The following is a 27,208-nucleotide window of genomic DNA, read 5'->3' as shown; positions in this document are numbered from 1 at the left end:
GGCAGTTTACCATTTAGAAATGTCTTCCTTTAAAATATTTTAATTCTACATTTTCACTTGCATCTATGAAACAGTCAAATTTATGGGGGAAAGAAAAAAAGCTCAACGATCAAAATATCTTTGTTTAGTGGAGATCTTCACAGTAGGAAGCAATTGAGAGGTATATATATATATATATATATATATATATATATGTATATATATACACACACACACACACACACATATAGTAGGTTGGAGCTTTCCAACTCAGGGTCCAGCTCTCCTGTGCCCGCCCCCTTCCCTCAGCATCTCAGATACATCTCAGATACAGTGACTGACTTTAGGCAGGTTGTAGAGGAAGGAAGCATGAGGCTACTACGAAGTTTCCAGTGTTTACCACCGGGGGAAAAAATCTTTCTTAAGAAAAGTCTGGTCGTTAACCCTGAGGCCCTTTATGATGAGGAGGGTGGGGAAGCTCATTAAGACAGAGCCCTCTTGAGGGCCAGGTCCAAGCAGGAGGGCTGGTCTCCCGGGTCTAGCCTAGAGAAAGCGTCTATAGCACCTGCGGAGCCCTCTTCCACTAGAGAATGTGTTCGCCTCAGGATTTTCGCCTCAGTTTTTCTCTAAGGTGGTTTAGGTGGCACGCTCCACTCATAAAATGGTTGTCTTTCTGGAGTGAGGATTAGCGGCTCTCTCACCGACCCCCACCCCCAGATCAGGACCCTCGGCTGACTGGCTGCCTGCCTTCCAGGGCTCCTTGGCCAGCTCGCCCCACGCCGCGCAGCGGGGACAGACCGAGCCGCAGGGGCAGCAGCAGGGCTCGAGAGCTGACCCGGGAGGGTACGGCGGCCCGAGGCGCGGCGCACGCAGCCGCCCGCCCGCTTCCGGCAACTCAAGGGTTACGCCGCCGCGGCGGCGCGCGCCGAGGGGAGAGGCGGTTGCTGACAGGTGGCGCCTGCGCACTGGGAGCGCTCATTGTGCCCCGCAGCTGCCGAACCGCCCGCCTGCCCGCCCGCCGCCCGTTCGGCGCGTCAGTCGGCGAGAGAGTCCGGTGGTGGGTGCGGAGCCCGAGGCCGTTCCCGCGGCTTCATCTCCCTCTCCGTTTCCCTCGTCCCTACCCCTCACCCTTCGTCCCCCATCCCGGCTCGGTCACCCTCCCGCCCCCCACACTCAGGACGAGAATGCCCTGCCCGGAACAACCCAGCAGCACCTAGATGGCTTTGGTCACGGTCCAGCGGTCGCCTACCCCCAGCACCACCTCCAGCCCCTGCGCCTCGGTGAGTCCCTCCAGGCGGCAGCTCCCAGCTTCTGTCACTGAGGCTCCGCTTTGCCTCAGCGGGTCCCGCCGAACGCCACTGCGCACGCGCCGCGCCTCTTCCCAGGCCTTGGCACTCAGGCTGCTGCGAACCCCCCACACCCTCATCTTACCGGCGAGCAGCAGGGACTGCCAGACGCTGGGATTGTTTGTTTGTTTGTTTGTTTTATTTTGTTTTTTTCCCCAACCTCCATCACCCGGAGCACCCAGTCCCTCACAGCGCTGGCTCAGAAATCTCCCGTAGCATGCTTCCCATGGCTTGAGCACTTCCTTTCGGCTATGAGTCATTCTTGCTTTTCACCCTCCCCCCTTCTTTTACCCTCTGTTGCTCTGTTGCAGGGAGGGGAAGGGTGGGCTCCTAGGTTACCCACGACCCACACCCATATCCTTTACGCACACCGTTTCTGGGACCTGGTCAGTGCACTGCGCATCCTTCTTCCGTCTCGCCCTGTGTGTGCCTTTCTCTAGTCCCTGGCATCTCTCTTGTGCTCCGTACAGTTTAGGCTTCATTGGACTGTTCAGTGGTAGTTACTCCCTGGTTTCTTTCCACCCTTAAAAGATGGCAGTAATCTCTGCTTCTTGGACTTCTACCTTTCTCAGTGAGAACCCAAAGCTTCTGGTGCTGCTCGATAACCAGTGCAAATTCATTTCCATCTTACAGACATTTATGCCTTCCACTCATTGCTCATGATCGTTCTTGCTCATGGATTGTGCATGGATGGTTCATGACTTCAAATGCTTGTGTCGCTAAAGCATGTTTCCAGAAGGAAAACACTCATCAATTAGCATTTTTTTTTTTCTGCTGGGCTTTTCTATGCCTTCACCTCCACCCTGACTCCTTTATAGCTCTAGTCTCAGGCTTCATTTTTGTGAATACCTGCTAGCATGTGTTAGCATTGCACCAGTGTGGTAAAATGGGTCTTAAAAAAACAGGCATCTAGATGAAAATATGAGCAATTGAAGAACTATTTCATATAGAATTGTAGTTTTTAACATTAGATTTAGTAGTGTCAAATTGCAAAGAGGCATTCAGTGAACACCATGACTTTCCAGTGTATGAAAGAAAGTTGGGTTATTAATATTTGTTAACTGAGATATGAGTTTGATATCTTGAAAGCATGTTGCCTTGTGATTTCAATATAGTTTCCTGAATTTCAAAATTTTGTTGCATATTGTGGTAGTTTCTTCCTTTGTGAGTTTTCTTGTGTGTTTTTGCATGACTACCCTAATTCAAGAAATTACTCTATTCACCTTGTGGTGGTCCAGGATACAAAACTGAAATCTGTGGGTAGAAGTTTAAAGAGGCACATTCCCATTACTTTAGGGAAGACGTTTGTAAAAATCAAGTACACTGTTTTGCAAAATAGTTAGCACACATTGTATCAAGCAGAAGCCAGGGAGCTTTGGCCAGACAGGTGATATAAAGAATCCCTGCATTGGGGGAGGGGGCTTGCTGGACTTTCGAAAGCTTTATGATTCTGTGATTTGAGAATAATTGTACTTCAGAACTGATGAAACATTTTAGGGTCTGCTCGAGGCAAATATGAGAGGGGTAGAAATATGTACTATTTTCATGAGTGGATTTTTTTCCACTTTATGGTAGATTTTCCAGAATTGATAGCAAATCTTCAGACCATAGTAACTCACTCCAATAGTAAATCCTTTGATTTTTGTGGTTACCAGGCCTAGTTTTGGCTGTGAAAGCAATCAAGGGTTAGTAGATAACATACTGAAGTAGAACTCAGTATTGTAAAACAATTTCCCCTGGGCATTGCTGAAAACCTTTTATGTTACAATAGCATTTATTAAGCTATTGTCATATCAGTTGTCTTGAAGTAAATGAATAATATATGGTAAAGCCATATTTATTTGACATGGCTTTATTAGTCAAAACTTGGAATACTTTAGAATCTTGAGGAATGCTAATAGTCATTTTGGCATAGGTAGGCAATTAAGATTGGTCATGTAAATACTGTAGTATTTACTGTAGTAAATATTGAGTAGTAAACTCAGTTATTAAGCTAAATGACAGATAGTTCTATATGCCTTGGTCTGATGATTGCAGTTGTTTATACTTGGCCCTGTGTGTAGAGAAATCCTGGCACTGCTGCGTGAGTAACAATCAGCATTGTTAGTGTGGCTGACAGGCCGCTTCTCTTTCCCTTTAAATTGTCTTCCTATTTGATTCCATCCAAACCTGTGCTCAGCTCAGTTGTCTTGTGGCCCTTGTGCTACAGTGTCTGAAATGCATGTATTTTGCTGTTTTATCTCTTGCTATATGAATAGGTTGGTTGGTTGGTTGCTTGCTTGGTTTTAAAAGTGAGGAAGAGTGCAAAAGGTAGTTGACTTTTTTTTCTTTAAAGAACAACTTAAGTTTGTGAAGCTGAAGATTTAATCTTTTAATGATGGACATATTAATACTATCAGCTCTTCAGCATTTTTAATTAAACATAAATAACTTGATCACTGTAGTAGTTAATCTTCAATGTCAATTTTACTGTAAAAAATATTTCCAGAGAGGTTTAACTGAGGAGGGAAGATCCATCCTATCTGTGGCACTGTTGTCCCATGGGGTGGGTACTGGACTGAAGAAAAAGGGAAAGTCCAGCAGAGCCCAGCGCTCCCTCTCTCTGTTTCCGCATCTACCCACTTGTTAGCAAATTTCTGCTCCCATGCCTTCCCTTCCCCATGCGCTGTGTCTGTAAACTCTGAACCGAAGTCAGCACTTCCTCTCTTAAGCAGCTTATTTTCAGTGTTTGGTCAAGGATCAAGAAAAACAACCTAATACATACCTACTAGACATAAGTGACCATCACAGATAATGAGTCATATAAGATATTAACCTGTCTATCAGATGATGTAATTTGGGTAGCAGGGTTGGTAGAAGACAAATATAGACACCATAGAGACAGTGAGGGCAATAATAGTAATGTATACATGAACCAGTTTATAATGGTCATAAGTATTGTCTGGGTTCAGATTAATATAAGTTCACTAATAAGCAGTAGTAATTAGAATACCAACAATTTATTTCTCTTGTGTTCTCATCCGTTCCAGGCATCATGCTAAATGCTTTACATACATGATTTAACTCAGTCATTCCTTACAATGTGCCAAAGGAAAGTTGGAAAGTTGCTTTTATCCCCGTCTTATAGATGAAGAAACTGGGACAAGGAATATTTAAGGAATGTGTACTGTGTCACTCAGTAAGTAAGCAATTGGAGTTGTAATTCAAATGAAAATGTGTCTAACCTTTGAAGGTAATATTGAAGTGATGGTGATGAAGATGTATCTCACAGTAGGTGTCTCTCAAACTAGCCTTTGAAGTTTGAGTTTTCTATATATAGGTCAAGATTGAAGATAGGAAGAGCAAGGTATCCTAGGTAAAGAAGAGCTATGTGCTGCAACACTTAAAGTCAGAAAAGTACACTGCATTAAGTGAAGGGATTAAATAGGCCAGTTTGAGGATTTATTTGGACAGTGAGAGATAAAAGTGAGAGGTAGCTAGGGCTGTGCAGGAATTGCTGAGCCAGGTATTTGGGATTAATGAAAAGGCAATAGAAAGTTCTCACAAGTTTTGAGCAATGTGATCACAGTATGTTTTAAGAAAATTGATCTAGGGGCTTTGGGCCAGAAGGATTTTAGGAAAAACAGAGGTCATGAGTAGAACCAGTTAAGCTATTGTTAAGGTCTGAGCTGGGATTTTGTAGTGTTAAAGGAAGAGACAGATGTTGGGATTATAAGACTGATTGGATATAGGGCTAGAGAAACAAGAGATACCAACTTTTGGGCTCAGCCAGTTAAGAACTATGACTCTTTTTTTTTTTACCAAGGTCCTGGGTTCGATTCTCAGTACCCACTAAGTGGTTCCCAACTGTCTATAACTTCAGTCCCCTGGGATCTGACTTCCTCTTCTGGCCTCTAGAGGCATCAGGAATCATGTGAGGCATAGACATCATGTAGACAAAATACCCGTACGCATAAAAAAATTAAAATAGGAAAATAAATGTTTATTAATTAATAGGAACAATTTAAGAATTCTTGGACTAAGGGTTCTGGGTTCAGATCTCAGCAGCGGCAACACAGACAACAAAATCCTGCTCTCTATTCTTTCTGATATGATTTTTCTTTTTATAATTTGTTTTAAGTTTTAAAAACTGCCATTTCTATTTCTAATTTATATATAGTAATTGTACATTTTTATGCAGGACAGTGTGGTAATTTGATACATGCATACAAAGTGTATATGATAAAGATGGTTGTATCTATCACCTTGGACAGTCATCTTTTCTTAGTGTTGGGAACACTAATTCCAGATTGTCTTTACAAGCCATTTTGAAGTATATAATTACTTATTATCAATCTTATTTATTATACTGTACTAAAGAATATTAAAATTTCATCTATCTGTCCACCTGAACTTGTTAACCAGTGTCCCTCTTTCCCCTTTCCCACACTTTCTCAGGCTTTGGTAATCACTGTTCTCACAATTTCTATTAGATCAACTTCTTAGCTTCCTCATGGACTTCAGAACATACAGTATTACTCTTTGTATGTCTGACTTACTTCACAACATACCATCCTCAAATTCTATCCATGTTATTGCAAATGACAGAATGTTATCCTTTTTGTGGGTAAATACTATTTCATTGCATGTTTCATTGCCGGTTTTCTTTGCCGGTTTCTCCTCTGCTGATGAAACCTAGCTTGATTCCGTATCTTGGCAGTTGCGAATTGTACTACAGTGAGCATGTTAGTGCATGCGTTTCTTCATACTGATTGCGTTTCTTTTGCTGGGTCACCTGACAGTTCTACTTTAAAAAAACAAAACAACCCACCATACTACTTCCTGTAATGGCTGTACTAACTTCTATTCCTACCAACAATGTATGAGCTTTTCCCTTTGTTTGCATCCTTACCAGGAAAAGTTTATGCTTATTGACACAACTTACACATATATTTGTGGTATATAGCATGGTATCTTGATGTGTATATTGAAGAATAATTAAGTTAATTATCTACCACCTCACATATTTTATAATAAACATTTAAAGTCTCTTAGCAATTTTCAAGTCTGCAACATTATTAACTGTGGTCACTGTACCTTACAATATTCCTTGTAAACAAACTTGGTACCATGATAAACATCTTCTAAACCTCCAACCTCTAAGCGGGTAGGATATATTTCTGAGTTAATATTGGTATTAATACCAGGTCACAGAAATACAGTGTTTCTGTTTTTGTGATCTGATTTAATTTTAGAGCAGCTTCATAAAAGGCAGGTACTATGGTTAAAATATGCTAAAGGTTACAAAGCTGGTGTAAGAACTTAAACTAGCCGAAGCCCCCCAGTTCCTGCTCCACATCTCTCTTCATGATGTGTTAAGAGAAACGGCACATGTAGCTTGTGGTCTGGGGTCTTAGTTGCTAATTGAGTAAAGGAATGAGACTTGAGATATAATCAAGAAAGAGTAAGTACATTCTCTTTGGAATTCTTTGTATTTCAACTTTTGCAGCCTCGAACAGAATCGTCCAAGTGAGTGCAAGTCAGTTTTAGGTGATGTTCTTATTTGAAGCATATTAGCCCTTAATTTATACATAGTTCTTATGAACTTAGATATTTAATTTTCTTCCTCTTTGAAGATCATCAACGGCAAAATAAAAATGGAAACTTGCAGGTACTGAAAACACATTCACGCATGAGCGTGTGTACACACACACACACACACACACACACACACACCCCAGTAAGGCTGGGAAATTAAGGCTGGTGATTTCATGGCAAGAGAAACCAAAATAAGTAACTGGCAAAGGCTAATGGGTTGGAGCAAGCTGGGTGTTGTACATCTGTAATCCCGGCACTTAGGAGGAAATGGCAGAAAGATTGTAAGTTTAAGACTAGTTTGAATGAATAGTGAGTTCCTGGCCATCCTAAGCTACATAGGGAGACACTTCAGAAAGAGGGAGGTAGGAGGGGAAAGAATTTAGCACTCTTTTGTACTTAATGTATCCTTTTCAAACCCACTACTACCTTATAATTCATATTTCATAATTATGACCCTAAATCACCTAACAAAGCTTAATCTTATTTGGTCTTGATGTAAGCAATAAAATTGAGTGTGACATATTTTTAGATAGTTGCTTATCCCAAGTTCCACCAAAGTTTTAATGTTTAAGGTACATTGCATGGTGATGTGCATTTGTAATCCCAATTATTCAGCAGGCCCAGGGAGAAGTATTGTGTGTTTAAAGATAGCATGGCAAATACAGCAAGGCTATTATCAAGGGAAAAGAAAACACATGATTGGGGAATTCATTAAATATATTTTCTCTTTTTTATGAATTTGCTATATAACACCAGCATGGTAAATGACTCTATTACAACATTACAATGACCATTCTTTAAAACAAGTGACTCTTGTTTATATCAAACGAAGTAAGCAATTGAGGGTTCTGAGACAATCACTGAAAGCAGTCAGTGATTAGAAGAGTTTCAGAACTGAAACAGAGATTTTGTTTTTTTAACCCAATGTTCTTCATGAATATCCCGCCTCCATCAATGTTTGCTAGTAGACTGTAGCCATCACTTCTTTCTGCCAGAAGCTGCTGACTGTGCTGTCTCTGAAAGAAGCAGTCCACTAAAGCATCTTCCTGGGAATAGCCTGCAGCACCACCTTTAGATCCCGGGATAGGGCTGGAGTGTCCCAGTTGCAAGACCCTGCTTTGCAGCTGGCAGTGACTGCACTTTCCACCTTGTTCCGGATGTCCAAACAAGAGACATGCTGGGGTTGTATGATTCTTGAAGGCGATGTTTCAGGTGGGGGCTAACAGAGTCCTGCTAAAGCATCACTTTTCCCTTTAAGACACATGCGTTGCTCATTTTGCTGACATGGGTGGAGTTCTGGGATGAAGATGGATGTCAGTACCCCCATGTTCTGTTCTGCATGCTCATGAGCCTCCTAACCTGACCTTTCACTATGGTTCAATGGCGACTCCAATTTTATTTCTTTAAACATATTTACTTTAGGGGCTAATGAGATGGCTAAGCAGTTGAGAGCACTGACTGCTCTTCCAGAGGACCTGGATTTGACTCTCAGTACCCATATGGCAGCTCACAACTGTCTGTAACTCCAAGATCTGACACCTCACACAGGCATACATGCAGACAAAACACCAATGAACATACACTAGATAACTTATTAAAATATTTATTTATTTGCCGTGTATACATATTTATGTTTATACCCATATGCCACAGGATATACATGAAGGTCAGAGAACAGCTTAGGAGAGTCAGTTCTCTCCTTCTAACATGTGGTTTATGAAGATTGAACTCATGTCACTAGACCTGGGAGCAAGCATTTTTACTGGCTGCGTTGTCTTGCTGGCCTCCATATCTTATGTCTTAATAATGCTAGATAAAAGAGATACATTGAATTGAACATTCAGATATAGCCACAAGCTCCTTCTTCAACGTTTCTTCTTCAACAGAGGAAACAAAGCTAAGACAAATATAAAATTGATTTCTGTGAAGTATAAATACTTAAAGTGATACTGTTGCAGGTATTGAAGGCAGTCTTGCAAACTTGCACACACTCAAGGAATAGCACATAACATTATATGAAATAGGGAGATGTAAAAAAAGTATGGAGAAGAAAATAAAAGTACATATTATCATTTCATCATTGTTCTCTCTCTCTCTCTCTCTCTCTCTCTCTCTCACACACACACACACACACACACACAGAACTGTGTTACCTCTAAAACCCTCAAATTTGTGACCTTGATTTAGTTTCCCCAGTGCTAGGATTGCCATCATTATATATTATAAGCTGAAAGGCTGCTTAGTCTATATAAACTTGTCTTAAGTGTCCTGTCAAGAATGGCTACATGGAGAAGTTATATTATGACTCATTCTACTCTTGTTGGTGGGCATATAGCTTTTCCCATCTTTTTTCTCTACAGTGAACTACATTGAAGTGAATATTATTGGCATAGATATTTGAATACATTTGGAACACTTGTTAAGATTTCAAGACATGCAATTATTGGAACACAGGGTATAAATACTCTTCAGACCAGTGTTACATATTTATGCTTTGTGAAAAGGTTATTCCAATTAACATTTATTCCAACCAGCATCATTTAAGAATGTTCATTTCTTGTGACCTGATTAACACAGGATATCTCATTCCAATTTTAATAATTACTAATTTAGGAAGAAAGAAGTAGTATCTTCTCTAGAATTTGGCTTGGTTTTATGTTTTATTATTAGGTAGGTTAAACATTATTCAGATGTTTAGTGGGCATTTATATTAACTTTTTAAAGAGACAAATAGGCTGAGGTTATAACTCAGTTGGCCTAATGTACACAGAGCCCTGGGTTCGGTTCTCAGCACCACATTAAATCAGACATGGTGGCATAAACCTGTAATACTAGTACTTGGTAGGAACAAGGAAAATTCAAGTTCTAGGTTAGGCTGGGCTTCATGAGACTCTTACTCCCCCCCAAAAATCCCCTCAAATAAGTAAATGAAATATTTATTGAGGTATAATCTACAAATCTTGAAATATATCTGCTTAAATAACTTAATAATTCAGTGATTTTTTAGTAAAGTTACAGAAATGTACAACCCTCCTGTATTTTCTGTGTTTTTAAACCACTTTTCATTCTTTTAAATTTGTGTACTCTCTTGCTATATTAAGACTATTGATGATTAATTCTATTTATTATGAAGTATTTGCTTTTAATTCAGTTTTTATTACTCTTAGAATAAAGTCTACAATTAAAAGCTTGGCTGTGAGATCCTGAATGAGTCAGTCCCACTAGCCTTTTGAGCCTTGACTCTCTCCCACTTCCTGCATTGCACACTGCTCAGAGTTGAGCTCACACACTGTGATCCCTTTGGTAAACTTTGGCAGATGCTTTACCTGGAACACTTTTCCTTCACTCTTTACCTAACTAATTCCTACTCATCCTTCAGGTCTCAGCTTAAAGGTTACTTTTGGGGAGCTTCCCTGACTCCTCTCCCAGAAAATGGTAGGTGTTCCTTCTATGCTCACCCTAGCGCCCTGTACTTAATCATGGTGGCTCTTATCAGTTACTGTACTTTATTGCTTGGTTGTTTACCTAGCTTTTAAGCCAGGGACTTGATCTATTTGCTTATTTTTATATTATCAGGGCACAAAGCATTTGACAAAGAGATCAGTGAATAGATCCATGACTATAGTTACTTAGCATTCTTTTCATTTTGAATTCTATTATTTTTTAAGAATAGAAAGATGTTCCAGAAGCTCATTGGATATGATTGCTTTCAAGTGTTTAGATACTAGTTGCCAATTTGTCTCTCAGAAAGGTTGACTCTTGTTTACAACCACTATATAAAAATACTTCAGTGTACCTTCATCATCTCTAAGAAACCTCCTTGTCATCGATTTTTATCCATTAGAAAATAACTGTTTATTGAATTTGTATAATATGCAGTGTCTTGACACCTGCTAGGCAGGCATTCTACCACTGAACTGCTGTCTAACCTGTGGTGAGTATCTTACCCATGTTTCTATTTGATTTTCACATCACTTATGTTAGGCACTGAGGCTATTTGGTACTGTGGTGTGTTCCTGCAATACCAGCACTGGGAAGGTTGAGACAGGCTGGTCCCAGGGACTTGCTGGCCAGCCACTCTAGCTAGATCCTTGAACTCTAGGGTTAGAGCTTCAGTGAGACCTTGTCTACAAAAGTAACGAGCATAGAAAGTGATTGACTCTGGCCTCCTTATGCACTCCCATGCATGTGCACACGAACACATACAAACTCGACTCAAATGCCTGGGAAATCCAGAGGAAGAGAAAATCTGCCTTTGGTACTCAGAAGTATTCTCATGTGTCTCATTCTTTTCCCACTTTTTAAAGTGAGAAGATGCAGCTTCTAGATTATGTGCAGTCTGAGAATTATACTGCATCATTGCTTCTTAGGTAACATGAATAGATACCACTCCTGGTTCCAGAACCTCAGGACTCTACTACACTTTCACCAAATGCCTGCTGACAAGAAGTGTGTCCAAATGATTTTTACAGTTAGTTAGTTAGTTATGGAGGTAAGGCATTGCCACGGTTGTGGAAGTTACAGGATAGTTTATGGAGGTTGTTTTTTTCCTTTCACCGTATAGGTTCCAAGGACCAAATGTAGGTAGCAAGCTTGACAGTAAAGGCCTTTACCAGCTGGCCATCTTACCGGCTTCATATTTCTAAATTTATTTAATATCTACTCAATAATCTAGACATAATAGGGAAACAGGAAGCAGTTTCCAATAAAAGAAAAGATGATTACTGATAAAACTTTATACTCAACCTGAAATATGCGAGAGGTTGGGCTTACATGAGAAAGACTTAAAAACTTTTGTTACTTAGCAAATATATAATAACTATTTTTGGTTTTTTTGTTTTGTTTTTTAGATAATCCCAGCTAGTGTTTTTCTCAGGTTCTCAGTACTAAACCATCTTTAAATACCTTTACCAATTGCCCTTAAAGCACAGATACAAATCACAGTGCCCCTCACTTTTCTGTTTGTCCAGGGAAATTCTTGTGAAATGCTCTTGGCTCTGAAAGGTATTGATAAGCTTCTTAGGCACCTTGAGAGTTTGGGAGAAATATTCCACTTATTGGGTGGGACAGCAGTGCTATGTCATAACCTATATTTATAAAACTGCTTGATTCAAGTTTAGAAAAAAAAAAACCCTAGCACCTTTTGATGTCCTTTTTATGTGAGTCAGGGTATCTGCTTGCTCATTTTTGCAGCTTCTGGTGATGAACAGTTAGTTCGTCCTGGACCTCAGGAAACAGAATATGAGTAGAGGGACTCATGGTAAATAATTAATTAATTAAATTACAATGTAGTAATTGCAAATATATAATGTTGAAGATGGAAAGAGGTCAGGAGCAGGTACTTCTTAGTTGAACCTTAAATGAGAAAACTATATTTAAGAAAGAGTGGGAACTAATCAGCAAGCAAAGGATTAAGAATGAGTAGCAGGAGGAGGGAAGCATGAACTTAAGCCAGAAGGCTAGAGATGGTATTATGTGTGCTAACAGCTGTAAGCTGGTGCTTAGTGCCATGCAACCTGTACAAAGTGGGGGTGGAGAAATAAAGACAATTTCTTGCTCATTTAACATTTGTAACCTTGCCTTTTACCTTGAATTTGGTATGTATATATATATATATATATACATATACATATATATATATATGCTCCTGGCATCCCCTTAAAGTGCCATTGTTTTTAATTTATTTATTTAGCTAACTCTAGCATTGAACTTGATATATAGCTGAGACTGGCCTTGAGTTTCTGATCTCCTTCTCTAGCTCCCAAGTACTGGAATTATTAGTGCATGGTACTATGTTTTGCTTAAAGTGATGGTTAAAATTTTATAATTATAAGCAAAAAGAAATCTAACTGTTGAGCTAGGAATATAGCTGAGTGGTAGGGACTTGGCTAGAATACACGAAGGTTGATCCCTAGCACTAGAATCAAAAGGGAAATAAAAAGTCTTCATAATAGCAGTCATTTGTAGGTGTTTGCTGTGCAGTAGACACTGGGTTTAAACAAACATCACAAACAGGCATTCCATGGGGCATTGTATTACTACTGTTCCCATTTTACAGATAAAAACTGATATGCAGAAAGATGTCAAGAATAGTAATATAATCAGCTGAAGTGGCAGAGTGGGATTTAGATTTTCGTTGCCACAGAGAGAAACTACTAGACCAGATTACCTTCTCCATGTTAGAATTGGTTTCTGAGTTTAGGTAGTATTAGATTTCTTCCACTTTTATTCATTAGTTTTTTTATCTTAAAAATTTTATTTAAATTTTTTATTTGATCTGTATGAGTGTTTTGCCTGTATGTTTCTGTATCATGCATGTGCCTAATGCCTGTGGAGGCTAGAAGAGGGTGATCCCTGGCACTGGAGTTACAGATGATTTTGAGCTGCTGTGTGGGTACTGGGAATTGAACCTGTGTCCTCTGGAAGAACAGTAAGTGCTTTAACCTCTGAGCCATCTGTCCAGCACCATTTACAACAGCTTTAATCATTTAGGTTTACCTCTGCTCTGCTTAGTGTCTGCTGATGCCCTTTTCCTTCTTTTCTTACTTTCTTTATGAGATATGGTCTCGTTATATAGTTCTGTCTGTCCTGGAACTCACTATGTAGACCAGGCTGGTCTGAAATTTATAGAGATCCACCTGCCTTTGCCTCCAGGCACTAGGATTAAAGGCATGTGCTGCCACACCCAGCCCAGCAGAGGTTTCTTATAGAAGAGACTTCTCATAGATTGTGGGATGATATAAGAGATCACTGGAATTTACAAGTCCAGTACAGACATGTGTGATCAAAACCTGTACATACTGAGTAGGAGAGGCACAAACTAGGTGTGGATGTAGGAAAAAAGACTTTGGGGAATGCGGAAAAGACAAAGAAAGATAAAGGAGTGAAATGCCTGCAGTTAGCAAATGTCCGTGCATGTGTGTGTACATTGTGTATACAAATATGTGTGTAGACTTTTAGGTTTTACTCTCTGCCAGCTGCTTTCACAATTAGAAACCAGTTTTTCTTCTACCAGGTGATCATCAAAAGATGCTAGCATCTAAGACACACAGTAGCCACAGGTACCAAAGCTTCTATCTCTGGAAAGCATGTGTGGGTGTTTATTTTCCTTCCTCTCACTTCTCGCTCTTGTCTTTGTCACTTAGAGAAAATGAGAAAACTCATGGTAGTACGATTTTTAATGCTACAGATATATAGGATAACATGATATTATGTTTGTTGAAGTTAAAAGAAGATATCTCCATGAAACTTATTGAAACAATAGTTCCATTGTTGCTTCAGAAACATGAAGAAACATTAAGTGGCTGGAGAGATGGTTCAGCAGTTAAGAGCACATAGTGCTATTCAGAGGACTTGAATTAGGTTCTCAGCACTCATGTTGGGCTGCTCACCATCATCTGTAACTCCAGTACCAGGGAATCCATCTTATAGCCACTCCCTTATACTTCTAATAAAAAATTAAAATAAAAAACAAGAAAAAAATCAAGAATTTTGGAGTGCTTTCTCTTCATCTAACACATTATTTTCTGGGCTAGAGTGATGGCTCAGTGGTTAAGAGCATTGACTGCACTTCCAGAGGACCAGGGTTCAATCCCCACAAGGTGGCTCACAACTGTCTGTAACTCCAGTCCCAGGCATCCTATGCCCTCTTCTGCCTTCCAAGAACACCGTATGCATGTGGTGCATAGATATGTATTCAGGTAGAAAACAAACACACACACACAGACACACACACACACACACACTACAATTTTTTTAAAGAATCTTTTTAAAATATATTCTTTTCTTAGGCAGGAATTAGAATAAACTATATGTTAGCATCTTAATAATACAAAATTTTAATTAATCTTGTTTGTTTCAAGTTTTGAAGACCAAGCTCATTCTGTAGCCCAGGTTGTCCTAGAATTTACTCCATAGTACAGACTGGCTTTGAACCTATGGTGCTCTGCCTCAGCATCTCATGTGCTGGGATTACCAATAGAAACTACCATGCTTGGCTTGATTTATCTTCTATATTTGCCTATTAAAACCGTAGCTTTTAAAATTAATCATTTAATGATGATGTTTTGGGGTTTGAGAAGGTGTTCCTCATTTAGAATAAAAATTTTAACTGCCAATTCTAATACTGGCCATAGGAGAATAGAACATCTCTAAAAGTGTTTCCATTTATCTTTTTAGCTTTTCAGAAATACTTCATTAATGTAGTATAATGTTTAGATACGGGGTCTGGAAACTGTTGCCCTGAGTCTGAATCTTGCTTTATAATCTACTGTCTTGAACAGGCTACTTGAGGGTAATGATAGCACTTTTTTTGCAGAAGTATTGTGAGAATTAAATAAAAAAAAATGTTTTAGTAATGTACCTGATATCAATAAGCATGTACTTACTTATGAAGTATTAGTCATAATATTGACTTAGTTTTTCATTATTAACAAATTATTAATCTTTTTATTATAACAAATTTTCTGGGCAGGATATTTGCTTTTTAAAATATAATTCAGTTAGCTTATTTGAGAGTCTAATTTCTCTTTAACTCTTTTTGTCTTAAAATTTTTGTATTTGTAGGGAGCCTGATTAGTATAGTAAGTAGTATAGTTAGTATCATTAAAAATTTACACTAAAAAAAGAGTTTTGTTCTTTGAAATTAGAGAATCTCTAGTTGCTCATCTGTTGGGCAAAATCCATTGCGTATAGTTGTGTAACAACCTGAAGTGCTAGATGGAATGACTCATGCAACTGTCTTCTGAGTTTATCCGTTTAACAGGCCCTGATTCAAAGCATAGTAATTTATTGACATTTCATTGATAAGATCATAGTTTGTATAATCAAATTATAGACTTGATATGTTTGAATTTTAATAATTGAGAAAAGAAATCTTGTGGTAAAATAGAACAGAAATAGTCAGACATTCTCTAATGTAAAGACTCGGAAGACTCTGGATGTACCCATGGGTTTAAGTACATGTCTTTGTGCCTGTGCTCATTCAGAGACGAAGCACCTAACGCTCAAGAGACTGGAGCCCCAGGGAGTTTACAGGTCAGCTAGGTTGGGGGGTGGGGAGGAGGTATGGAACAGTCAGAGGGTGGATGGGGGGGGAATAAAGTATGTAGTGTAAAATAATAAAATAAAATAAAATAATATATCTTTGTGCAAGGAAATAATAGGTGAGAATGATGGGCGATCTAAATTCAGCCATTACAAACAGTTGGCAGTTGAAATTGAATACAAGTCTTAGAAAAGGCATTTCCAAAGGAATTGAATGAATTCATATATGACCCAGAAAGAAGTCTTTCATTCAATTTTGGTTTAACTACACGTTTTTACACATTAAACCTGTAAGAAAATAAGAAAACCTATTTCTTCACATAAAAGAGCATTGAAAAAAAATATACAAAAGCTTCCCCTTTTTTTCTACTTCCTCTGGGGTATTTGTATAGAGATGGTCTCACACTGCAGCCCACATTGTCCTAGAAATTATACTGTAGCTCAAGATGGCCTTTATTCCTGTGGTTGCCCTGCCTCACTAGTGCTGGAATTATAGGCAGGAGCCACTGTCTCCAGCTTCAGTTGATTTGATCTGTCTACACAATCTGTAATTTTCTCTACTCTATAAGCATTTTACACTTATTCTGTGGTTTTAAAACTAAACTTAAAGAAAGTGCTATTGACTATAAAGGAAGTCTAGTAGGCGTGGTACAACTGAAAATGTCTATGAACTCCGATACTTTTTTTCCCATCCGAATAAAATGTCCATGCTCATTTATTTTTACATAAGGACATAACATCTTCAACATTTCTCAAAATTAATCAACGTTTTGATTTTAGAGTCACCAATGTCAAGAATGCCATTTTGCATAAATATACAATTCAAAATGGTAGAAATATCTTAAGACCATTTGAAAAATTCTTCGAAAAATCTTTCCTAATTTGACACCAAAATTCATTTAATGACTTTTTTAAAAAATGTATTCACTTTATATCCCAATCACTGACCCCATTCCAGTCAGTTTCTCCCACAATACTACTCTGAGTTGGTGGAGACGCCCGCTGGCTATCTCCTCACCCTGGTGCTTCAAGTCTCTGTGAGGCTAGGTGTTTCCTCTCCCGCTGAGGCCAGACAAGGTAGCCCAGCTAGAACAAATCACATATAGGCAACAACTTTTGGGATAGCCCTGCTCCAGTTGTTTTGGACCCACATGAAAACCAAGCTGAACATCTGCTACGTATGTGAGGGGAGGCCTAGGTCCAGCCTGTGTTTGATCTTTGGTTGGTGGTTCAGTCTCTGAGAGCCCCAAGGGTCCAGGTTAGTTGATTCTGTTGGTCTTCCTGTAGAGTTCCTATCTCCTTTAGGGGCTGCAGTCCTTCCTCCTATGCTGCAATCCTCTCCAGTTGACTTGCTCTGCCTACATTATCAGTAATTTTCTTCACTCTATAAGTGATTAACACTTATTCTGTGGTTTGAATACTAAAGTAAAAAAAAGTACTATTGACTATAAGGGAAGTCTGGTTAGACATGGTGCAATTGAAAATGTCTGTGAACTGTGATACTTTCTTATCAAATTCTTGAATGGTATATAACCTTCAAAATTGAATCAAGAACTTTATTGATAAAAAAGCTACCCTTAGTATATTCCTGTCTAAACACCATTTTGTGGCCTTTTAATTTGTAGGGTTAAAAAAATTAAGACAATTTTAAACAAACATTAAGTGTTTAAACAAACATTAAAAGTCTTTTAGAAAAACTTTATGGACATGGGAATGATTTTGAACTTCTGGTGATGAGCTTGTTCAGAATGCATATCTGATGAAAGCAGAAACTTGGCTGCCAAGTTGTCTTTTTTCCAGTTGATTCGAGGTACTTTAAGGAAGACTGCATTAGCAAGTATAAGGCTTATACTCTTTTTTACATGTTCTTTTTTTCCATAGCTGACTCATACCCTCACTCTTATCCCCTCATCTCTACAACTGAGTTATATTCATTTGTAAACATTGATACCATATTTTACCATGTATAAGTAATTTGTCTTATTTTGAATATGTAACTTAGGATATTTGATATAGATTAGGATTCTGACTTCATTCATTTTGTTTATATACTGACATAGTTTTTGGTGGACTGCTGGGGATGAAACCCACACATGGGGCCAATGCTAGGTATTGTCCTTTTATCATTTTCTGCCTTATTTTTTTAAGCAGTGTCTCTTACTGACCTTGCAGCCCACTGATTGGCTATACTGTCTGGCTATCAAGCCCCTCAGGTCTTCCTGACTCCCAGTGCAGGATTATAGGCCTGTGTGGCCTTGATATTTTATTTTATTTTATTTTATTTTATTTTATTTTATTTATTTTATGTGGGAATTGGGGATCCACAGCTCCTCAAGCTTGCACAATTACTTTGCCCACTGTGCCATCTCTCTAGCCTTTTAGATTTTATTTTGAGACAGTGTTTTTCTCTTAAGTTTCCCAGGCAAAGCCTAGAACTTGCTCATAGACCAGGTAGATCTTGGGTTTGTGACTTCCTGCCTCAAGCATCCTAAGTAGCTAAGATTATAGGCCTACACCACCAAACCTGGCTGGTGTTGTAGTTTTGTATGCATATTTCCTATCACTTTATCATTTTTAAATGGAACCTGGAGTCAACCCCAGGGCCTTGTGCATATGATCTATCACTGAGCAATATCCCTGTCCTTCCCTTGTCACTTCTATGTAATAAATCTAAAAGTTTCTTGGACTTTTTATTACTATTAGCCTATTGGAGTTATTTTATAAATATTGCTTCATGTGCGCTCATAGAATTTGATCAGTGGAAAATTGCCTAGCTCTTTGTTTTAGTGTTAAATGGTTTCCAGATTCCGACTCCAAGGATGAAGGTCAGAATATCTTATATCTTGAGTAGCTTCAGGAGACTTTGTGTTACAGTAAAAACTGTGTACTATATCTTTGGTAGTAAAGGACTGGGCATTTGTTATGCATTCAAATAACTACCTGAATTCTAGACCAGGCTTAGATTTCAGTATAACACAGGAAGTTATGAATTTAAATAGGATTGTGAGCTTAGGCAGATGACCTAAATTAGTGAAGCTTAGGAAATGGGGACTGGACTGTGGTAAATTGGGGACTATATGCTCTATGTTGAAGGACTGCGGCTGGGACTTAGTATATATCTAATGTTGCTAGAAATGTTTCATATTTAGAAGAATGCTGATAATGAAGATGATGGGATCTCCTGATGTTTTCAAATCAGCAACTGAATTGTCTAGAAAAATTTGGCTACCAGAAACAGAACACCAAGTTTAAGCTATAAGAATATTTTTGGTTTATTTTGTAACAAATTCATATTTTGATATTTAAAATACTTTGGGACCAGATTGTGCTACTCAGCTAAGTGGTCCATAATATAGAAAGGTGTACCTAGAAAGTAAGTATCCCTAACATTACCCTATAGAAAGATAGGTAGGGTATCTTTTTCTTAGAGCAAATGTTTATTTTGCACATTGCAAAGGGCAGAGATGCACCCTCTGAATATTTTTGAGGGTTCAAAACTTAAAAATATAAATAACAGTAGTGACAGTAAAACTCTTCAGGAGAATAATATGCTTTTCTTCAAGTGCTATGAAGTATTTTCTTGAAAGGAAAGATGTCTAAACTTGTGCCTTATCTTTTGTTCCTTGGTATAGATTGCCTTGTCTTTAAACAAGGGAAGAAAGTCTTGTTTTCAGGTGACTCATAGTGATGTAGTCAGTTATTAATGGGGAGGTATTTCTCTGCTCAATATGTGTACCAGAAATTATAGATACTGATACTTGGCTATCAAATTTAACTCTGATATTTGGATTCTCCCCACCCTCTCCACCTTGGAGCTCAGATCCAGGGCATTACACATGCTAAGTGGGACTTCTTAGGAAATCTGGGGGTGTAGGTACTTGGTTCTAGGAGATCCTTAAAATTCATAGTAAGACGGATTAAATTTCCATGGGAACTTTACATGACCATGGGAAGACATGACATGTATGATATGAGTCATAATTAGATTGTACTTTCAAGTCCTTCAATACCATTAATCTTTCTTACCTATGATTATTTTCCCTATTGTCCCTTGATATTCATTCATCTATGACTGGATGACTTACCCATTTACAGTTCATTTAACTCATTTACTAAGCCTTAGTTTGTGTTTTTTTTTTTTTAAATCATGCTATGATTATGGAACTAGGTACAATGGAACCTTAAGTCTGGCTTTTCTTTTTTTAGCTATACAGATACAGTCATGACCCAGAACAGGCATAGTTAGGAAAGCATATAGACATCTATTTTTCCAGTTATAGACATTTTTTTTATAATTTTAAGATTTTTATAATTTCCTACAAGAACAATTATATTGAAAATTATATAAGCTGAGGCTGGAGAGATGGCTCAGCGGTTCAAAACTCTTAACTGCTCTTGCAAAGGACCTGAGTTGGGTGGCCAGCACTCACATGCAATCCAGTTCTAGGGGATCTGACTCTTTTTTTGTTTCCACAGGTTCACAGAGTATGCATAAACTCATGAAGAAACATACACATAAAAAATCTTTAAAATAAAAATAAATAATATACTTTGCTTGTTTTTACAGTATAAAGTATAAGTCCTAATAAGTCGTATAAATCTTAGAGAAAAGATTAGAAAGAGATGGTTTTATCAGAGTTGGTACATGATGACAGTTCACCTGTTCTATCAGAGAAAATTAGACTTTAAAAAAAAAGATGAATTTTTATGTGTATATGTGTGTCTCTATGTGTGTGTCTCTGTGTGGGGTGTATGCCATGTATGTGCAGGTGCCAAAGGTCAAGAGAGGAGAGCTGATCCCCTGGAAATGGAATTACATGCCTTGTGAGCTGCCCACATGGGTGTTAGGAACCAATCTCTGGTTCTCTGGAAAAGCAGTAAATACCCTTAGCCTATGAGCCATCTTGCCAGCCTCAAAGCATACTTGCACATGCCCAAAACTGGAAAAATGAAGCCAGAGTCTATATCCTTTCTTATTTATCCTGCATCCTAAGCCCTTTGTCCCCCAATTTTCAGCACCTAATTGTGACAGGCTCCCCAATAGTTTATTTTATGATTTTACAAATGCAGGTGTTTTGCCTGCATATATGTGTTTGCACCACATGTGTATAATACCCACACAAGCCAGAAGATGGTGTCAGAGCCCTTGGAACTGGAGTTACGAAGGGTTGTGACCCACCACACCATGTGGGTGCTGGGAATTGAGTCTCAATCCTTTGGAAGAGCAGTCAGTGCTCCTAAATCCAAGCCAAAGCTGTAGCTCTAAGCTGCCTTTTTAAAGTGGTTACGACATACATAGCAAAGGCTGCTTTATGCAACTGTACAAGTTTTCTAATTTGTAAGTGAGTGAACGAGTAAAGTAACATATATTAAATATATGAAATTTTAATTTTTATAATGTAAGATTTTCATGTATTATCTGGGGATGGTAGCACATGCCTGTTATCCCAGAACTTAGGAGGCAAAGGCACATGTTCCCCCACATATCAAAAATAAGTTAGAGTTTGTTTTAGTTATATATTTTCAAATATATTTCACCTATTTCTCACCTATTTCTTACTCTGTGTCCTCATAGAAATTTTGTACATATTTCTTTCTTTCTTTTTTTTTTTTTTTTTTTTTTTTTTTTTGTGGTGTCTCACTATGCCACCCTGGCTGACATAGAACTCTATGTAGAGCAGGCTGGCCCTGGCGTCACAGAGACTGCTCTTGAGTTCTGCAATTAAAGGTGTGTGTCACTATGCCTGGCCATATACATAGCTTTGTGGTATTATATTAGGGGTTTTGTTTAAGACTCAGCTTTCTCTACTAAACTGAGATTGGGAGTTTTTCTTGCTCATTTTTGTAGCTCTTCAGTGCAGCAATATGATAAATATGTAGTAGATATTACATATTACATAGTAAAGAAATGTTAATATCATTACTATTATAGACTTTCTCATTACTAAAATAATTCTGGGATTGATAATTTTGCCTAAGCATATTTAATAAAGTATATTTCATAGTTTAAATAGTTCAAGAATGAATATTTAAATTTATAGACTGAATTTTACACATGATACAAGGATTAAAGTTTATGAGTGAAATAATATTCATCCGAATTCATGAAAAAGACCAGATGGAAATAGCCAGCAATAAAATGGGTCTGAGTAGAACTGACTGAATGCACTATACACAGAAGAATATAATGTGTAAAGATAAGGTGCTATAGCAGTTCTTAGAAATACACACACTTCTGTTTGGAGTAGGGACTGTATTTCAATGTTGGGGTATCATGACAAATGTCACTAAAAGAGCCAGATCAAAAGGGGGTGTGCTCTATTAAGAGATTGAATTACCAAGAAAAAATACATGAATATTGAAAAAATTAAGTAGACAAGTAATATGATAAAATGTACTTTTCAGAAGGGGGCATTTAAAAGTGCATGGGAGGGAACTTAGGTAAGTTACAATTAGGTCATGAATTGGGGACAAAGGGCTTAGGATAGAGGATTAATAAGGAAGGATATAGACCCTGGCTTCATTGTTCCAGGCTTGGGCATGTGCGAGTATGCTGTTTACCATGACAGAGTCACTAGGGCCAATATAGATGGTAGAATGCAAGCATTCTGATTTTGATCTACCTTGGGAAGATAGATACACATGCTGATCAGCAAAAACCATCTAGGCTAGAGATAGAAATTTATAGTGATCGCTTATTGGCCTTTCACTTAACTGTGTCAGTCACTAAGGCAGACACCTTTTGTATGTCACACCACTTACTCCTCATGAATTGTTACTCTTCTTATTTAATAAATCCAGAAGTAAGATTTAAGAGTTTAGGTAATCGTAGCATTACTTGTTGATTCTAAGGCCGTGTTGAAGCCAAGCTGATAGGAATACAGTTACCTATATAGGACTTACAGGATGAAACATGTGGAGAGCTATAGGTGACTGAGACAGGAGATAAGAGTGGTAAATTGTGTATTTGGAGGCAAGTAGAGAAAGAAAGCCTCCAAATAAAAATAAAAAGAAGGTGCTGGAGAGTTGGCTTAGTAGTTAAGAGCACTTGTTCTTTCAAAGGACACAGGTATGATTCCCACTACCTACGTGGAAGTTCATCACTTCTTAGGTACCAGATATGCATGTGCTTCACAGACAAACATAAAGGCAAAGCACTTGTATGACTGAAATGAATCCAAAAACAAATAAAAACTAAGTACACCAAGGGCAGTATCCACTGGCTCATTTATAATATAAAATAGTTCTTTCAAATGGAGAAGTTTTATTGTGTGAGACATTTGGGAAATCACTGTAGAATCCTATCTTGTAGACTCAAGTGTACATTAGTATATTAAAGGTCTGATTCCCAGCACCTACATGGCAGCTCATAACTATCCATAACTCCAGCTCCATGGGATCCAATGCCACTTTTCAGCCTGAGTGGGCGCTAGGCATGTATGCACAGACCTATATGCAAACAATTAACCATACCCCTCCGAGCTCCCAGTGACTAAACCACCAAACAAGAGGACACATGGACCAGTCTGTGGCTCCCGCTTCATATGTAGCAGAGGACTCCTCATCTGGCATCAGTGGGAGAGGAGGCATTTGATCCTGTGGAGGCTTGATGTCCCAGAGAAGGGGGATCCTATGGGGGTGAAGTAAGAGTGAGTGGGTGGATGGGGGAGCACCCTCTTAGAGGCAAAGGGGAGGAGTATGAGGTGGAGGGGAGACTGGGAAGGGAGATAGCATTTGAAATGTAAACAAATAAAATGATTAATAAAAAGAAAAAAGAAAAAAATTGGGGTCTGGAGATACGGCTCTTGCAGTGCTTTTAGAGGACTGAGGTTCTATTAGAACCCACATTAGGCAGCTCACACTTCCTGTAGCTTTCATTCCAGGGAATCTGAAGCCCTCTTGTCTTGGGGCACCCACCTTTATGTGGGATAGGTAAACTCTGGCAGACGTACACATACACACAAATAATAAATAAATTTTTAAAAGATCTGAAAAGCTTTATAGTAATTAACTTGCTTAACTTTAATACCAAACCTAGTTAATCATGAGTGCTTGTTGTGGGGAAGGGAATGCTGACTTTCTGTGTGGCCCAGGCTGACCTCAGTCTCCAGATCCTTCTGCCTTGTTCTCGAGTACAGTGTGTGCTCCATATGTGGCAAGAATATTTTCTTACTTCATTTCTGATACTCTAACAAAAGATCTCGGACTAGGTCATTTATATATAACAGGCATTTATTTCTTACAGTTTTTGACTCTGAGAAGTCCACACAAGGTCCCAATAGATTTGGGTTATTGCCACACAGTAGAAGTGACAAAGACTGTGTTTTTGTCACTTTGTCATAGTGGAGGGACAAAGGGATAAAGAATATATAAGCACCTTTTTTTTTATAAGCCATTCTATTTGTGAAGGTTTTATCTTTATAACTTAATAACTTCCTGATGTTTCACATCTTAATACCGTACCATTCAGTGGTGAATAAGTTTCAGCATATTAATTTTGGGATATCCATTAGACTATATGAATTCTCCCCCCTCTTTTGTGTGAATTCTGCTGTCATTCCAGATGAGTGTGGCACCACAGACTTTAAACAAAAGAGGAAGGAAGTGGTCACTGTTAACTCAGATCTCCTGGGGAGGTCAGGGGAAGCAAGGGTAGAAGGCAAGTGACATAGGCAGTTAGGACACTGTCAGCTTGTGTGCTGATACTGTGACATAGGTGGTCACAGTCACAGAATTAGAAGTTAGTGCTGAAGAAGGAGCTAGGAAAGACCCCCTTTTTTCTCAAAAGAAAAGAGATAAAAGAAATTAGAGGAGAGTTTAGGAGAGAGAAAATTTCTGGCTTATTTAGAAGAATCTTCAAAATATTTTTCTGCTGAGGGGAAGAGTTCATTAGGAAAGAAGAGGTGAAGATGCAGTAAGGAATAAAGGGTGTAGACATACATTTTTTGCAACTTACTTTTTTTTTTTTTTTTGGTTTTTCGAGACAGGGTTTCTCTGTGTAGCCCTGGCTGTCCTGGAACTCATTCTGTAGACCAGGCTGGCCTCAAACTCAGAAATCCTCCTGCCTCTGTTTCTGCCTCCCAAGTGCTGGGATTAAAGGCGTGCACCACCACGCCTGGTGCAACCTACTTTTAATAGGGTTCAACCTCTCCTCTAGCCCACCGCCCAGCAGACATAGTGGAAGAGAGAAGTTATTAGGATGGGGGGGGGGGAGTGGACCTGTTCAGCAGTAGTTCTTTGGGGTTGGGGGCCGAGCTCAGTCTTCTTTGGCAGTTTAGTCCCTTAGCAAACACCAAATACAACTCAGCAGCTCTAGTCCAGTCCTTTCAGCAAGCAGACACCAGGTATGAACCAGCAACTGTAGTTCAATCCTGAGGAAACTGCAAGGCTAGCCAACTGGCCTGAGGCGAGGCTGAGGAAGCAGCAAGCTGCCACAGGAATCTCATGAGCAATTCTGTGGCAAGTTTCTCTCAATGGCATCCTTACCACAAGTTGAGCTCAACAACGCTATGTAAGGAGAACCAATACATGTGTGTCTTTAACGAAGAATAGGAAGGCAGCACAAACTAACTCAATGTTCAGTGTGCATCTCCCACTGTCTGTGGGGTCATATTTATACTCCTTCATCAAGTGTCCTTTTACGGGTTTGCTATATCCAAACATCCTTTCACCTGAGTCTGCTTCAGGAAACATTTTTTCCTGTGTCTGCTTTAGCAAGACATCCTTTCTTTCACCTGTGTGCCCCAGCAAAACATCATGTGACATAATTGACTTTCCAATGAAACTAAAAATTTCTACTGCAAAAGGGTAATTCCAAAGACACAGTTTCAGGAGCCAGAGAGGAGCTCTAAAATGCCCATAGTTGTGGCTTCAGTGTTTGTGTCTGGGCCTCTTTTCCTGAATCATTCTTGCTACTGTCCATCCTTTCTTCCTCAAATAGATCGTTGCCTTTACAAATCTATTGTTTTGTATCTGTTTCTAGCAGAAAACTAAGCTCTTCAGGAATTAATGATTAATAAACTCAAATCTAGAAAAGTACTTGTCTTCCAGGCTGTGGAGGTGGTATAGCATTCTAGTGATGGAGACTGAGCTGGAGGAGCAGAAAGTTTGAGGTTAGCTGGGCTGTATAGAGATGCTTATTTCAAAAACAAACAGTGAAAGCAAAACAAAAACAAAAATACTGTCTCAAATGGAGGTTTATAAGATTTTTCTGTATGTACATTCCCCCTTTTTAGGTAAAAGTGGTAAGAGAAGAGTTATTTTGGAAACTTTCAGAAGTTTTTTGTTTCTTTAAATTACTTATCTCATTTAAATACACTTATGTATGGTGTTCATACAAAAATCTCATTGGATTTTGAAGGTAGATTTTCCTTAAATTATGGGGCTGAAAAACTAAGGTTAATATTATATTTAGTAATAGCATCCATTTGAAGAAAGTAATTTAAAAGTAGATAGGAAAGTCTTTGGTTTGGGGAGGAAGAGGCAGTTTTCTTCAGTGGTGTAGCTGGTGGTGAGTTGGCCTTGTCTGGGTAGCTGACCTCCTGCTTGGACTTGTTCGCTGGCATGTATGTCTGCGCACCACATACATGCAGTACCCATAGAGGTCAGAAGAAGGTGGTGAATTCTCCTAAATTGGAGTTACACATGGTTGTAAGCCATCCTATGGGTGCAGGGATTTGAACACTGGTTCTCTGAAGAGCAACCAATGTTCTTAACTGCTGAGCCATTACTCCAGCCCCATTAAAATCTTTTTTTAAAAAAAGCATCCTATAGGGAAAAATTAATAAAAATAAGTCTAAAAAATAATTTGGCTTTGTTCTTTCTTTTTTTTTTAAGATTTATTTATTTATTATATGTAAGTATACTGTAGCTGTCTTCAGACACTCCAGAAGAGGGAGTCAGATCTTGTTACAGATGGTTGTGAGCCACCATATGGTTGCTGGGATTTGAACTCCGGACCTTCGGAAGAGCAGTCGGGTGCTCTTACCCACTGAGCCATCTCACCAGCCCGGCTTTGTTCTCTTATAATGACTAAAATCTTTCTCAAAGACAAATAAGAACCGCATCATTTATTGAGTACACACCACTTTGTGCCAGGCACTATTCTGAGTTATTGTGTATGTCCTGAGTGAGTCCTCAGAACAGCTCTGTGTAGATAGGTATTACTGTATCCCATTTTATAGATGTATATATGGAGGGAGAGGAAATGGATACAATAGGATTGGAGTCCAGAAAAACTGACTTCAAAGCCCTCTTCTTTG

General features: G+C 38.8%; 1 protein-coding gene across 4 annotated transcripts in view; it reads left to right on the top strand.

Moving 5' to 3' along the window:
- The first annotated feature begins 1,030 nt into the window (after positions 1-1,030).
- Ssh2 (slingshot protein phosphatase 2) overlaps positions 1,031-27,208 on the top strand; it is a 244,798-nt gene continuing 218,620 nt past the window's right edge. For 2 of the 4 annotated variants that reach the window (XM_085829808.1, XM_029483719.2), the window contains exon 1: positions 1,103-1,259. In XM_085829808.1, the coding sequence (XP_085685934.1) occupies positions 1,197-1,259 (63 nt within the window). In that variant the 5' untranslated portion in view covers positions 1,103-1,196. Of the gene's footprint in view, positions 1,260-4,354; positions 4,504-27,208 lie in introns of all 4 variants that reach the window. The other 2 variants (XM_021178064.1, XM_021178063.3) reach the window with 2 other exon arrangements.

The sequence above is a fragment of the Mus caroli genome, unplaced genomic scaffold, assembly GCF_978045245.1.
Source record: "Mus caroli unplaced genomic scaffold, Mus_caroli_1 scaffold_13, whole genome shotgun sequence".
NCBI classification, from domain to species: domain Eukaryota; kingdom Metazoa; phylum Chordata; class Mammalia; order Rodentia; family Muridae; genus Mus; species Mus caroli.
The sequence above is the reverse complement of the archived record's forward strand: the minus strand, read 5'-3'. Positions and strand labels throughout refer to the sequence as shown.